General features: G+C 37.1%; 1 protein-coding gene across 3 annotated transcripts; it reads left to right on the forward strand.

Moving 5' to 3' along the window:
• Window positions 1–297: 297 nt before the first annotated feature.
• On the forward strand, window positions 298–16243 carry LOC127429714 (guanine nucleotide-binding protein G(I)/G(S)/G(T) subunit beta-2-like). 3 transcript variants are annotated; one of them, XM_051678831.1, is made up of 10 exons: window positions 298–734; window positions 7361–7470; window positions 8538–8576; window positions 8675–8781; window positions 9994–10057; window positions 10575–10737; window positions 11853–11919; window positions 12449–12650; window positions 12964–13180; window positions 15333–16243. In XM_051678831.1, exons 2-10 carry the CDS (start codon window positions 7414–7416, stop codon window positions 15437–15439), a joined length of 1023 nt encoding a protein of 340 aa, XP_051534791.1. In that variant the 5' UTR covers window positions 298–734; window positions 7361–7413; the 3' UTR covers window positions 15440–16243. The 3 variants fall into 3 exon arrangements, with proteins under 3 accessions (XP_051534791.1, XP_051534783.1, XP_051534801.1); XM_051678823.1 differs by having other exon boundaries at window positions 299–1090; XM_051678841.1 differs by lacking the exon at window positions 298–734 and adding an exon at window positions 2039–2338.
• Window positions 16244–16803: the final 560 nt, after the last annotated feature.

Below are 16803 nucleotides of genomic sequence, written 5' to 3' on the forward strand. Positions count from 1 at the left end.
AATTTCGGGCGTCACGTGACGCACGGTTTGCGTTTCAGGAGCGCATTCATGTAGTCAGTCACTTGGGGAAAGCTGTAGAATGTAACTATTAACTATTTTCTCAAAGTACTTCATTTGTGTTTCTCCACAAACATTTAAGTTAGGTTACACTACGGCACACTTCTACATCTCACGAAAGAAGTGTACTTTTACTTGAATATCCTATAACTTCAGCTGTGTTCCAGTGTGAGGTTCTGTTCACCCCCATGAGTCGCTGTGTGACGGTGGAGGAGGGCTGCTCTGCAGTGGAACATTCGCAATAAAATGGGTGTGGTTGAATCGAGCATTTGTGATGCGACGTGTTTCTGGTGCAAACCGAATGATTTCACAGGGGACTGAGTTGACAGCAGAGTGAGCACACATTATTTGAATTATTTAGAAAACAACTGTACTGTTACTTATGCAGAATTCACCCCGCCTCTTATTCTGGCACAGTTATATGTGAACTGATGGGTGGGTTAAATGCTTCTCCGGAGAGATAGCCAAGTCGATCGCGGTTACTTTGTTTTATTTTAATCTGTGTATTTGAAGCCTATTTGTCTTTTCTTTTTTTTTCTTTCTTCTTTTTTTTTTTTTTTTTTTTTTTTTCTGTGGAAGAGGAGGCGACGGTCAAAACGAAACGGGAAAGACAGAGGAAGGAGACACTTGGGAGGAAAGAGGCGAGGATCAAGCGACGCAATATACAGACAACGACGGTATTTGCTCAGTTTGCAAGCTTTACTGTTTACTTGACGATATATCACCTCACAGGGGCTCAAAAAGTCGTTTCAGAAGCAAGATGTGCTGGAATCAGGAATAACTGTGTGTTAAAGGCTCTCCCCCATCCTCTCTAAACGATCGGAGGACGAAATAGTGGCTTCATGTTTCACGATAACATCGTTTTGATGAAACGGAGTCGCTGAGGCCTAAACAAACACCAGGAAATAACGAAGAGTATGTTCATGCAGTCCTAATCATTTTTCCACAGAAACATTCCCTGTGAATTACTTCCGCCACGCGCTACAGCACTTACAGGACGTGGAGACTAAAAGTCAAACAGGAAGATTAACAGGTATTCAGCTATTAAATGAGATTTATCAGAATGTTGAACATACTGTATGGATGAAAACCTCCATCCTCTGACGCACGCATCATCAGCATGGTGTTATTTATAGTGCATAGGAATATTATGGAGATTATATATCCCATCACATCTGTATTTCAAGGTGCGATTCAGCTACATGGCCATCGACTCATTTCAGGGTTGAGTCGTGAATTGATGGAGTCTCCTGTTCTTCAGTTGGCCGCAGCTCCAGCATTTCACTCAGATGCTGAACGCGTGTGTCGTTACATACAAGATAATAGGACGTTAACCGTGCAAATTGCTTAGTGCGTAGACTGTCCTGGAACTATCTGGGAAGGTTCGTTTATGGTTTTAAAAAACTGAAAAACAACGTTCTTAGAACGTTACGAGTCCCCAAAAATAACAAAATGTCTACACCTGGCGCGTCCGTTGACGCGACGCGCCGCATCGGCTTGAGGCTGTCTACTGGACGCGTCGAAGTGAACATTCTAAATGACGTGCGGAAAGCACGGATTAATCAGCTGTGAGCTGGGAAAATAACCGTTATTTTTAACGGAAATCCACTGGTGTAAATATTTACTTATTATATCATTATTATTGTAATGTTATTGTCGCTAAAGCTGCGGAAACGTGTGGTTAGACACAAAATATTATTTAAATAAGTAGACCAGAGATCATAAACATCACGAACTGGGTTTAATGTAGCAGTCAGAAGTTCTTTAAATATGTAATAAATAAAATCCATGACAAAAAGATAAGAAAAAAAATATGATATTTGGAAAGTAAAATCATTTTATTTAAAGGGGCTGGAGTAGCTCTGCAGCGCGTCAGCAATAGAACACGACGCGACGCAACGGACGCATACAGTGTAGACAGGGTGTAACGTTAGGGGAACGTTCTGTGTGTGTATTTGAACGTAACCCCGTGCACATTTCGGCTGTTTACAACTGTCTCTCAGGTTGCAAGGCAATCACGAGTCACGACCATAAACGGCTTACATAGGTTACGGTGTCCGTGAAAACAGCAGTTGCGGCCTTGGTGGCAGTAAATGGAAGAAACCGCTTACTTTCCTCCCTCTTCCTCGCTATTAGATGCCCGCAGAATGCAGTGTGACAGTGTGCTTGTCATTCCGCATTGAGTGGTAAGGGGTGGGGTCAAGCCTGGCATTTCTCTACTCCATTCTACTGGACCAGTACTGAGACACAACTGCATTTAGCATTATGACGTGTTATTCCCGTGAGTATCGGAGCGTTCGTGTCTGAAATGGAACTGTGTTGTTTCAGCCAAAAATTATTTTGTGGATTCGCCATCATGTGACGCGCTAAAATGTCTGCGCTCGTCTGCTCATGATGATGGAAGACGGATGCAACATCCTGTTTCATCATGTGTGGCATTTCAGACTTCTGTCTGTGAAATAGTCGTGGAAATCGTTTTACTTGGGTTTTATGGCGTTGGAGAAAGCCTCACCTTGAACTAGGCTTTGCCTACACTGACGCGTTGGCCTTGTTTGTTACTGCTCCCAAATTTGTGTTCGGCCGTAAGTCCCATGAAGTCGTATTATTTTACATAGTGGTGCTGGGAGTAACCTAACCCCACTGCAGAAGAATAAAGAAATACAACAGGTTAAATAATAAATAGGCCTAGATGTTGTTTGTTTTTACTGTTCTGAATGATGCTTACTGAGGTGTTATCTGTATGGCGTCATTTTTATATCAGCAGAACTTGAATTTGAAAAAGCCTCCGAATTCATGATCTTGAAGAAAAGAGTAATTTGGTGTTATTGAAAAATGTTGCTGTTCATTTTAAATATTTGAAAATGTTTTGTGTGAATTCACCTAAAAAAAAAAATCAGGTTGTGAAATTCAAGTTTTTATTATTCAAGTGCTGGATTTCAGGTCTCAATATTCAGGTTATTGAATACAGGTTGAGAAATTCAGGGGGTAAAATTCGAGGATGACATCCGGGAAAGCAAGGAAGAGCAAACCAGTGTTGATGTAATCCATTTCTCTCTTGGACAATCGCAAAGCGATGGAAACCGCACAAAAGTCATTTTAAATGAATATATACTCGCTGTCTGATGAAAAACACGTATCTCCAAAAAACTAATTTTTTAAGAGTATGGAAAAACTATTTTTCTCATAAACAATCTTACAAGATACTTGTTAAACAGACAGCCTGATTAACATCTTTTCATTGGTCATTTCGATGCACAATTCAAACAGTAGGAAGAGTATTCAACCTGAATATTGAGACCTGAAATCCAGCACTTGAATTATAAAAACTTGAATTTCACAACCTGAATTTTTTTTTAGGTGAATTCACACAAAATATTTTCAAATATTTAAAATTAACAGCGACATTTTTCGATAACATCAAATTACACTCTTTTTTTTTTTTTTTTTTTCAAGATCATGAATTCGGAGGCTTTTTCAAATTCAAGTTCTGGTAAAATAAAAAGTACGGCATATATCTGTAGCTGAATACCAATAATGGTGTTTCAATTACACATCAGTCAAGAAGGCATTATGATGCACTATGCGCCAATGGATAATTAAAGGAATAGTTCACCCATAAATTAAAATTCTCTCATCATTTACTCACCCTCATGCAATCCTAGATGTACGACTTTTTCTGCTGAACACAAACAAAGATTTTTGAAGAATATCTCAGCTTTGTAAATTGATATAATGCAAGTGAATGGTGGCCAGAACTTTGAAGAGCCAAAAAGCCCACAAAGGCAGAATAAAAGTAATCCATATGACTCCAGTGGTTCAATTCTTGTCTTCAGAAGCAATATGATGTGTGGGTGAGAAACAGATCAATATATAAGTACTTTTTTTCCTATCAATATCCACTTTAGCTTTAAAGGTGCACTCATTTTTTGCTCATTAAAAAATCTGTACTCCTTAAGAAATTAATTGTAATTTGAAAACATATGTAAAAAAATAAATAAAATCATGCACTCACATGGGATGAAGACTCCTGTCACACCTAATAGCAAGCAGTTTTATTCTACATGGAGAGAGTCCCCTCATGGGGGCTGCCATGTTAGAATCAAATGACCAGCAGAATACTACTCTCTTAGTACTCACTACTCTCAGTAACTGCCCTGTTATTGGACACTTTTACTCATGGATAAAATTAATAATGGCTGATTGTGTATTTGGAATTTTTACAATGGCATCTGTAAATTAAAACTATTGCGTTTGAATGATGCTGTATCCAGGCCACTAGGTGTCAGTGTAAGTCCCAGATGACGTGAACAAAAAACGTTAACTTTCACTTTCTTCTTCTTTTGTATTTGGCGATTCACATTCTTTGTGCATATCGACACCTACTGAAAAGAGAGGAGAATTTATTGGAAAAATAGACTTAAATATTTATCTGTTTCTCATCCACACCTTGATACACTTAAAAAACAAACAAACAAAAAAAAATGTTGGTCACCATTCACTTGCATTGTATGGACCTACAGAGCTGAGATATTCTTTAAAAATCTTCTTTTGTGTTCAGCAGAAGAAGGAAAGTCACAGACATCAGGGATGGCGTGAGGGTGAGTAAATGATGAGAGAAGTTTCATTTTGGGGTGAACTATCAAGCCTTCTTTCCTTAATCACTGCCCTTTTCACATTTTTAGAACGTGCAGTAGGATTTAAAAGATAGGATCTGGATTCCTCAGATTGAGTGCAATCATGACATATAGCTGTTTAAAATGTTTTGTGGGAAGGTGGAATTATAACATCACTACCACTTCTCTCTTAGTGATAGGCTTTGATATGAGTTTTTCAGTGGGTTTTGTGGGCTCTTTATGTTTGTTCTGAATGATGGGTTAGGAACTTATACTGATACTGCTTTGAGTTAAATTCTCTCAGATTGACTCTTGGAGATCAGCACATTGTTGATCAGCTTTCTGCCTGCTGTGGTGTTGTGTTACTGTGTGTGTAAAAGAAGTTAAGGCACTTTAATACTGTAAATACCTGTCGTAAGGGGGTAATAACAATGATTTTTGCATCCATGTGCCATAGCTCCCATTAGCATTGCTACGGTAACCATACAGATATCTGAATGATTCTAACAGGAAAACATGCAAATTAAAACTGTTCAGAAGAACCAAAAGAGAATGTGACTGGTTGGTGATTTGAAACATAGTTTACTGTGAAAAATCCTAAGCATTTTTGCATGGCAGTCTTAATATGCAAATGTATGTAAAAGTTTAGGTCAGGCTACCTTTCCCCATCTCTCTCAACCTATTTTATTATATTTTATAATGTACAGTCGCTTCTATTTACCATGTATTTTAATCCTGATTCCTGATCTTGTTTCTGTGTTTGGAATGGCTCACGGAATGGTAAGCCTATTATATTATAGATTCTTAGCCAGATTACATCAGATTAAAGATTATGCTGTAATGTTAATCTAGACCCGACAGCAAATCTGCACTATAAAATTATGTTTCAGTGTTGCACACTGTTTGTTCTCTTTTAATCTATCTATATATTATACATGTAAAATATCTAACAGAAAATCTTTACACACAAATAATCTTATTGAATGTTTTTGCTCTGACATCTCAACTACTGATATCACATCACTAATACACCAAAAATAAAATGTGAAAATATTAACTTATTAAGTCAGTGTTATAAACCATGCGAGTTGCTATTATACTTGATTTTCACAAATCTGGGTGTCCTGAGAACGTAAAATGTAAAACGCTATTCGATCTTTACGGCTACACAGATGCTGGTTTATGCTCAGCGTTTTCATGGGTAGCAACTTTCCATAAGTGAGTTTAGAATTCAGTATTGTGTGTAATATGAACAGTATTTCCTGTTTTCTTACGTTTTGTAAAACCTGGTTAGCAAAGTATGATTTTTTTTTTTTTTAAATCTCTATAAATAATCTCAAATTGCTATTGAGTCAGATGCTCTTCAAAGTCAACAAACAGCACTGTAAACCCTAATGCTCAAAATAAATAATTGTTTTGAATTAGTTCAAATAAATGAACCTTAATGAGTATTTAGAACTTTCTCTTTCTTTTGAGTTCACGAAACTGACACCTTTTATGTAACCTGAATTGTTTTATTGTTTTGAATTTAATTAACTAACTAATTAATTAATTGACGCTGACTACCACCCCTGGAGTCACGAGTTCGAATCCAGGGTGTGCTGAATGACTCCAGCCAGGTCTCCTAAGTAACCAAATTGGCCCGGTTGCTAGGGAGTGTAAAGTCATATGGGGTAACCTCCTCGTGGTCGCGATTAGTGGTTCTTGCTCTCAGTGGGACACGTGGTAAATTGTTCGTGGATCACGGAGATTAGCATGAGCCTCCACATGCTGGGAGTCTCCGCTGTGTCATGCACAGCGAGCCACGTGATAAGATGAGAAGTGGAGGCAACTGAGACTTACTCACCTCAATCCGGGTGGAGGAGGATAACTGCGCCACCACGAGAACTTACTAAGTAGTAAGAATTGGGCATTCCAAATTGGGAGAAAAGGGGATTAAAAAAAAATAAGAAATATGAACAGTTTTTATGGCATAAAACATTTTTTTTGGCGGCCTCCAAAGCAAATTCAGTGATTATTCATCTTGTGTTTGCCACATCATAAGTGCTTAATATGCTTCTCCTCTGACACGCACATCTGTGTTTCATGTTTGTGTCGCGCACGCTATCTCTGGAGCACGGAAATGTGCCAGCAGGCTTCCCGATATCAGGGAGCGGGATCACTTGCGCTACTGAATAATTTTTTGACCCAGGAAAAACCAGAATGGGAGAAACACTTCTCCACAGAACGGGATGACTCCCAAACAAGACAAGAAAATGAAGAGGAGCTTGCTATTAAAACAGGTGCTACATATGTGGTGTGGGTTCACAAAAGCCAACACAAAGCAGAAAAATTAGATTTGCAAAATGTATCTCACGACGATAATCATTCCTAATACAAGCAATCTATTTTACCTTCTCAAATGAACCACGCAAAAAAATATTATGAAAGCCAAAAGATGCGCTCCGCAGGCTGCTGAGAATGTTTCCTCATTTTGTAAGTCATTTTGAATAAAAGAATCTGCTAAATGAATAAATGTGATGTAAATGTAACTGCATTAATTGTCATAATTTTTTTGCAAGGTGTTTATATTTATTTATTATTTATTTTCTGCTAGAAGTGATATTGTGATATAGAATGACTCATATCGTGATATAATATTTTGTCATACTGCTCACCCCAAATTGGTATGTAATTTTTTTAATCCACAGGTGTCTGAGGGGGTGAGAGAGATCAGAGGGTAAAGGTTAAAGGTAATTTCAAGATGAGTGAGCTCGAGCAGCTTCGACAGGAGGCTGAGCAACTGCGGAATCAGATCAGAGTGAGTCTTAATACTTACAGTACTGCAATAAGCTGTTTCCTTCTGGTGTTTTTTTAAAGATTAGAATCAGTAAGAATACAGCATGTCATAATACAGTATATGATGATTATACCATTCATATAAAAACTTGCTTTAATTTGACTGTGTAGTTACATACGCTTCATATCGGGGTTCCTTATTACCCTGTCTGGGTTTATTTTGCAATAATGTTCAACAGGCTATACATTGCTATTAATGAACTAGAATGATAACTATGTAAATACTATGGACACTTAGGAAATATAAAGTTGAACTTGGGACTCTATCATTCTATTAATATTGTCTTAACAGTATTTATATAGAGCAGGGTGTGGTGGTGGGGGCGTGGTTAAGTGCCGGTGTGTGAATGGAGAGCGAGATCAGGAGATGAGAAATGTTAGGATCATCACCTGGCAATGATTGTCTCTAACAGCTGTTTGTAATTGCAGTGAGAGTTGAGATGGCTTTTAAGAGTGAGCCAGATGCCAGTAAGGGGGAGAGAGCTACCCACAGACACACACTGAAGGAGTGTGTGCTGAGTTGCTCTGAAAAGCGAACTGTGTGAATTTATTCTAAAAATTAATTATCTTTTGAGTTTCATTTTGCCGTCTCCCTCTTCCTCCTTGGACCCCATCCTAAGAACTTTGTTACACAGGGGTTGTCAAACAAACATATTACATTATGTTAAACTAGTGTTGACTTGGTTCCTCAAACTTGGTTACCTCCTTTGCCATATCCTGGATTCATCATTAACCAAAGATGATAGAAGAGGATGTTCCTTATATAAACTATTCAACAAATTAACTGATGCATTGATCCATATTTCCTGACTGTATTAGCAGAGTCCACTATGGGTGCCATAATACAATGTCCAGTGAGGCTAAGGTGGCTCCACTCTGACTCTAGTCAAAATTAAGTGTGTATTGCGATTATCATAATTAGAAAAATAAGCAGATACAATTCTCAAGTCATATCTCAATTCCTCTTTCACTTAAAAATAGTGACAGCACAATCAGTCAGCTCACCTTTTAACACCTTTTGTCCCACAGGATGCCAGGAAAGCATGTGGAGACTCCACACTCACTCAGGTGAGACATAATTACATTTCATGAGCCAATTGGGAATTATGACTTGATCTTCAGATATCTGGTGGTCTTCACTCATGTAGTATTTGTGTGTTTGGTAGATTACTGCAGGACTGGACCCGGTAGGGCGAATAAAGATGAGTACGAGGCGCACACTGCGTGGGCATTTGGCTAAAATCTACGCCATGCATTGGGGCACAGACTCCAGGTATCTCTATCCACAACCTTCACACAACTTTTTTTCAACCAATTTACAGTCTGCTCATGCCCCTGCCATCAAAGAGAACAATAAAAAAATAAAAAATAAATGTATTGTCCTCAGACAAGTGCAGATGTGCATGACTCAATGGTTTTGCAAGTAGGCATTGGGTTTGCACTTGTTGAAGCACAGAAGACAATGAACAACAAGACAAATTGACCCAAATGTTAGCTAATCTTCAACTGAACTAGCGTCAAATTGGAAATGAATTTCTTCATACAAATGTGATTGAATTGAGCTGTTCTTTGAGGTAATTTTAAAATCCCATATTAGGTTTAGACAGGACACACCCTGTACTGTTACTACTGTAAGTTTTTCTAATAGCCGGAATAAACAAACTATTTGGTAAATAGTCGTGAACTGTTTATAAAATAGTTCTTTTGTTTGATAGAACTGTTATCATTATGCATGGTTTAATTATTTTAAAGGTGCACTCAGTCATTTTTTAAATTTTTCGTCTTGGACATACACTAACACCTAGTGGTGTGGATGCAGCATCATTCAAACACAGTTTTCAACGCCATTATACAAATTCACTATTCACAGTCAGCCATTATTAACTTAATTCATGAGTAAAGGTTCCAATAACAGGGCAGTTACTGAGATTAAGCCAGTTGTATGTGGCTGGTCATGTGATCCTAACATGGCAGATCCCATGTGCGGACCCTCTCCATGTAGAATAAAACAGCTTGTATTGGTTACTGATATGATTGGAGTCTTCATCTCATGTGTGCTTATGATTTTATATATACAGTATGTTTTAAAATTACAATTAATTTCTTAACGTTTTAGTAAAACGTTTTAAATGAGGAAAAATTACTGAGTGCACCTTTAAGATAGAAAAACTGGCCTCTGTTTAAATTTACTTATACATTTAGGCATAACATAGGATATCAGGTGTACATTTATCTGACATTTCATGAACATGTCAATGAGTGAATATGCGGTATAATACTACAAGGCTGCTTGGCTTTAATGTATACCAAAAGAGAGATCGGTGATTCCCAACCAGGGTGTATGCATACCTCAGGGGGTACTCGAAAAGATTTAGATTTTGCTTTGTTAAACTAATACAGAAAACAGAAACTAAAACAGAAATTAAATAAAAAAGATTAAAAGAAGTAATCACAACTAATCTCATGATTTTTGTAATCTACTCAGGCTTCTTGTTAGTGCCTCACAGGATGGAAAACTCATCGTCTGGGACAGCTACACTACAAACAAGGTCTGTTATGCCCTCAAAGTATTTACATATTGTATAAAGCACATGAAACTGTTGTAAACATGTTGTAAACAAGTGTTGGGAAGATTACTTCTGAAATTGAATCTGATTACATTTCAGAAGATTACTGATTACAAATGACAAGACTAAAATTGTAATCAGTTACATCTTTTTAGGTTATCTAATCTGATTACAATCTAAGTTTATTAAATAACAGTTTACATAATTTCATTAAACATTACTTAACATGACAGCATACAACAATTTAAAATGTGTCATTCATTGACAGTCAAAACTGATAGGTAATGTAATCAGTATGTAATTATGTAATCTATAATAAAGTAACTGTAGTTTGCAATGTAATCTAATTAGAAGTACTTTTTTTATTTTTATAATCGTTTTTGATGTAGTCCATTACTACCCAACACCCAAGATTATCAGCATGATATCACTGTTATTGTCCAACAATTTATTTTAATGTTTGTTTTAGTAATATTCATTAGTTCCTTATGAACTTCAGATTCATGCCATCCCATTACGGTCATCATGGGTGATGACATGCGCATATGCGCCATCCGGAAACTTTGTGGCCTGTGGCGGTCTGGACAACATTTGCTCTATATACAGTTTAAAGACAAGAGAGGGCAATGTTAGAGTCAGCCGAGAGCTGCCTGGACACACAGGTATGCTTACACACACATCTTTATTTAGAAAGAAGTGATAAACATTGCTAAAAAGTAGAGCTGTCAGAATTAACACATGCGATTAATAAAAAAGTTAACATGTTAATTTTCCTTAATCGTGATTAAAACATTTACAGTTAATACAGCATAAACCAGCATAAAAACTGGCCGGAAGGGCAGAACCTTTGCAATGTGTCTGCCCAGAGTCATTACACTGATGCACACTTTACAACAAAGACAGCAGTGATTCAGTGTCAGTGATAAAGTGATGGAAAAAGGACCTCCTAGCACTATTTGATGTACAAAACAAGCCCAGATAGGACTTGTGATAGAAAGCAAGTATTTTTCAGCCTATTTAAGGTGCATTTTAATTGGCAAAGAAGCACGGCAATTCTTAACTATCACCAAAACGCAGAATGAGATGCTTTTGTCTGCAAGCGTTTTCATGTGGAGTTCAAAGCGGCGTTGACGCCCTGACGTGAATCATGAACGCGTCTACATGATTGCTGTAGCAAAGCAGATAGCCACAGTCTGCCGGCAGATTAGTATTGTGGAGGATGAGAGTTTAAGAGATTTAATGCCCATTGCAATGAAAATGCAACCGATGGGGAGACCAGTTATTTCAATTAGTCAAACTCCCACTTAGACTTTGGGAAATGTTTAATTTTACTTGAATTGGTGATATTTTAGTGTATTTCAATCTTTATACTGTGGAAGGCTTTGTTTGGAAATTGTTAATAAAACATGATATTGTTACATATTGTTTTGTTTTCTTTCCTAAAATGGAATTAAATGCATTTTTACAGGAAAATAATATAGTGTCAAAATCCATGATTAATCGCGATTAACTATGAAAAATTATGCAATTAATCACGATTAAAAAAGGTAATTAACTGACCCTACTAAATGAAAAAACAAAACAATGTTTAGAACAATTTGGTTTTGCATGTGGCATTCAGCTGTATGTTTTTGATGACTAACTGTAAAATATATATATATATATATATTTCTTCCTGTATGTCTGTAACAAAGGGAATCGGATTGCAGATGTTTCTTTACATCCTGTGTAGTTTCAGGATGTGACATGTTGACTTACTGTCTTGTTAATTTCCTAGGTTACCTTTCCTGTTGCCGTTTCATTGATGACAATCAAATTATCACGAGTTCAGGAGACACAACCTGGTGTGTTCACATCACCCTAAATAAATATGTACACAAGTGCACATGAACATATAGTACTGCTGAAACAGTATAGTACACTATGCCATGCTCGTAACAGTTGCTTGTATGGTTACAGCTTGTTGGCTTTCTTGGAATTGAATTTACAATGAAAGAAAATAACCATAATAATACTTTATAGCTTGAAATGTACAGAAAATACAGAAATATATAAAATACAGAAATGTATTTTCTACCAGATAATACACAGACAGCACCATTAAACACAACTTTAAAACATATGACAATATATAACATACAGGCATCAAATAACAATCTAATGAACACAATCAAATGGTCTTAGGGAAAAACAAACAATTCAATTTCTTTGGTCTTTTCTTCCTGAAAGTAATAGTTGATACTCGGAGTGTAACACATGTAGGCTGTCACCAATGATGTTTTGTGCTATTCTCAGTATACTCTGATAGTATCAATTCAATCCTCTGTTCAGGTTGTTTTACTGTTTAACCTTGTGTTTGTATGTGTTTTCCAGTGCTCTGTGGGACATAGAGACCGGTCAGCAGACGACGCTGTTCTCGGGTCACAGCGGTGATGTAATGAGCCTGTCGCTGGCTCCAGACTCGCGGACCTTTATCTCTGGGGCCTGTGATGCCTCGATTAAACTCTGGGACATCAGAGACAGCATGTGCAGACAGACGTTCACTGGTCACGAGTCAGACATCAACGCTGTCTGTGTGAGCACAAAGAGAAACACCAAGCGGACACTAATGGGCTTTCAACACCTTAAATTAATTTATACCCTTGGTTAATGTAATCCTGAGTTATCTCGTTCCATTTTTCACACTTTTTACCAATTCACCCCCTTTATAAATTACAAATGTTAAACATTGCTTAAACCAGGGTTGTAAGTGGCCTCAACAGGAGGTTGAAAAAAGTCAATCCAAGGTTAAGCATAGTGTGAAAATTATTTTAAAAGCTAAACTCTACTGATATTTCTGAGTCAAAGTATTTCTCCTTTACTTTTATTTATTTTCTCTTCTGTCTCAGTTCTTTCCCAGTGGCAGTGCATTTGCAACAGGTTCAGATGACGCCACCTGCAGGCTGTTTGACCTGCGTGCCGATCAGGAGCTGTGTTTATACTCCCATGATAATATCATCTGTGGCATCACCTCTGTGGCCTTCTCCCGCTCTGGCCGCCTGCTACTCGCTGGCTATGATGACTTTAACTGCAACATCTGGGATGCCATGAAGGGAGACCGAGCAGGTGAACTTAATGCAATTATTATTATGCATGAATGCAGTACCTCTTTGCACAGTGTTTAATTGGTAAATTATGAGGTCCAGGAATAAGGAAATGGTGTCCGGTGATCCGGCAGTTTGGGGGGAAATGGAACATAAAGGAAAAGGAGTCGTATGTAGTGTTGAACAGTTTTGGGTGTAATCCAATTACAAAGTAATTTGTTACTGTTATGTAATTACTTTATTAAAAAAAAAAAAAAAGGTAGTGTAATGCATTACATTTTAAATTCTTGTAATCAGATTATAGTTGCAGACTTTAATTATTTTCAAGTACATTAAAGAATTATGCTCATTTCTAAAATATTATTTATGGAGAATACATGAATTATGGCCCTGTAATAAGTTACTGTGAAGGAGAAATGTGAGATGCCAAATGTCTGACTTGAGTGTTACAATGAACAAGAAAGAAATTACATTATTTTGAATTTGTTGAGTGGAAAATTGTTTTAGAAAGTAACTTAAAAGTAATCAGTAATGTGATTACTTTTCCAATTAAACAATTAGTAATCGGATTACAATTTTAGAGAAATAGTTTGTAGAGGATTACAATTGTTACTTATCCAACACTGGTAGTGTAGATCGCTGTAATGTAGGGTGTGTATGTGCCATGATATCTGATGTCATAGACTACACGTGATTATCAAAAAACTGCATTGCTACTTTTTGTTTGACATTTGTTGAGGAATATTACAAGTTATTTAATATTACAAGTTATTTAATTATTCATGAAACATACACTGGCGGCCAAAAGTTTGGAATAATGTACAGATTTTGCTCTTATGGAAGGAAATTGATACTTTTATTCACCAAAGCGGCATTCAACTGATCACACTGTACAGTCAGGCATTAATAACGTGAAAAACTACTATTAAAATTTGAACTTAAACTACTTCAAAGCGTTCTCATCAAAAAATTCTCCTTGTGCAGCAATGACAGCTTTGCAAATCCTTGGCATTCTAGCTGTCAGTTTGTCCAGATACTCAGGTGACATTTCACCCCACACTTCCTGTAGCACTTGCCATAGATGTCGCTGTCTTGTTGGGCACTTCTCATGCACCTTACAGTCTAGCTGATCCCACAAAAGCTCAATGGGGTTAAGATCCATTACACTCTTTTCCAATTATTCCAATGTCTGTGTTTCTTTGCCCACTCTAACCTTTTCTTTTTCTGTTTCAAAAGTGGCTTTTTCTTTGTAATTCTTCCCATAAGTCCTGCGCCCCTGAGTCTTCTCTCTACTGTTGTACATGAAACTGGTGTTGAGCGGGTAGAATTCAATGAAACTGGTGTTGAGCAGGTAGAATTCAATGAAGCTGTAAGCTGAGGACATATGAGGCATCTATTTCTCATACTAGAGACTCTGATGTACTTATCCTCTTGTTTAGTTGTATATCTGGGCTTCCACACCTCTTTCTGTCCTAGTTAGAGCCAGTTGTCCTTTGTCTTTGAAGACTGTAGTGTACACCTTTGTATGAAATCTTCAGTTTTATGGGCAATTTCAAGAATTGTATAGCCTTCATTCCTCAAAACAATGATTGACTGATGAGTTTCTAGAGAAAGCTGTTTCTTTTTTGCCATTTTTGACCTAATATTGACCTTAAGACATGCCAGTCTATTGCATACTGTGGCAACTCAAAAACAAACACAAAGACAATGTTAAGCTTCATTTAAAGAACCAAATAGCTTTCAACTGTGTTTGATATAATGGCAAGTGATTTTCTAGTACCAATGATCAATTTAGCATGATTACTCAAGGATAAGGTGTTGGAGTGATGGCTGCTGGAAATGGGGCCTGTCTAGATTTGATCAAAAATGACTTTTTTCAAATAGTGATGGTGCTGTTTTTTACATCAGTAATGTCCTGACTATACTTTGTGATCAGTTGAATGCAACTTTGGTGAATTCTAGTACCAATTTCCTTCCGAAACAGCAAAATCTGTACATTATTCCAAATTTTTGGCCACCATTGTATGTGCAGGTCAAAGCATTAATTTCGTTCAGTGGCTATTGAGGTGGGGAATCCACTAAAGTAGGTGCCGGAACTGGTTCCAGAATTTGTTTCTAGCACAAATGAAGCAGTGTCTTTGTACTATAGCCCTTCCTCTCTCTCTCTCTTACAGGTGTGTTGGCTGGCCATGACAATCGTGTGAGCTGTCTTGGGGTGTCAGATGATGGCATGGCTGTGTCTACAGGTTCTTGGGACAGCTTCCTCAAGATCTGGAACTGACAACACACATGCACTGCTCACTTATCTTACACAGTATTCACTTCTCATACACACTGTATGCACAGTATGTACTTTACTGTACATATAATGTACACTTACCTACACATATTCACATGCCTGACAAGGACAAAAACTGTACATACTATATATAATGGCAATTAGTTATACGTTTACACCAAATCTTTTCAGTGCCACATAATTCTATACAGTATATATTGCGAGTCACACTGTAGGCAAGTTTGGACGAGTTTTAAACAGGAATGTTTACACGCACATATTTGTTTCCCCTTAAGGTTTGCTGGACATATACAGTACTTACACAGTACCATAACTGAAAGTGACATAAGTGCACTTGGAGAAATGTGTGTTGAGTTTCAGATGCGTCTAATTTGAGTGTACAATCCAAAACATTTTTCTTTTTAAACACCACTCTTACACTTAGCATACTTTTGATCAAGTGATGGCAGGAGCACCATTTAAGACTATTCATCTTATTTTGCATTTCTGGTCATTCTGTCCTCAATACTCAAATATAAGCCTTCGGTGCTGATGTTTCCATGATGTAGAGTTTGAAAAATGAAAGACGTGAGGCAGGGTGGAGTTATCCAGCAGAAATGTCCTAATGACACAAATCACACTTCATGTAGTCATGTTTTATAGATGCGTATGCCGGCATATTACAGTATATAAGATATGATGTTTGTCTTTAACTTTCATGTTCATATTTTACATTTTTTAAATGCTTATTTTATTAATGTTTCCCTGTGTGCCACACCCTAAGGAGAATAAAGAAAACAAAACAAATTTTTTTTAAACTTGTGCCACTATATACAGTAACCACATGTATTTACAAGAGGTTGTGAGAATCTTGATTATTTTAATGTACTCAGTTAAGTTTACAGTAAGTACATTTTCATGCACAGTTAAAATCGAGCTACAGTGGGTTTTGAGCTACAATCGTAATCTCTCCAAGTACACGACACGATATGTAATTGCATATATGAAGGACGTCAGCTAAGGAAGTGTTGCAAAAAATGTTACACACCACATCTGTCTGTTGGAGCATGTGCACAACGCAGAGGCCAAATGCAGACTGATTAATGTGTATACAGTACATGCTAGACCTAGCCAAGCTTAAATAACATTATCTAGGTCTTTTAGTCCAACTTCTCAAAAAGTAAATTGGTATAATTTCTGCCGGATTAAAGCATTTACACATTTAATAAAGATTGTTTTGGTCTGACTGAAATGGAACTATAAAGTGCATGTAAACGTACTGAAAGTGTTGATGGAAAACTATTTTATTGACTATTCTTTAACAGACCATAAAAATACAGTGCATGTACAACAAAGTTAAAAACGTG

This window comes from Myxocyprinus asiaticus, chromosome 3 (assembly GCF_019703515.2).
Source record: "Myxocyprinus asiaticus isolate MX2 ecotype Aquarium Trade chromosome 3, UBuf_Myxa_2, whole genome shotgun sequence".
NCBI lineage: Eukaryota > Metazoa > Chordata > Actinopteri > Cypriniformes > Catostomidae > Myxocyprinus > Myxocyprinus asiaticus.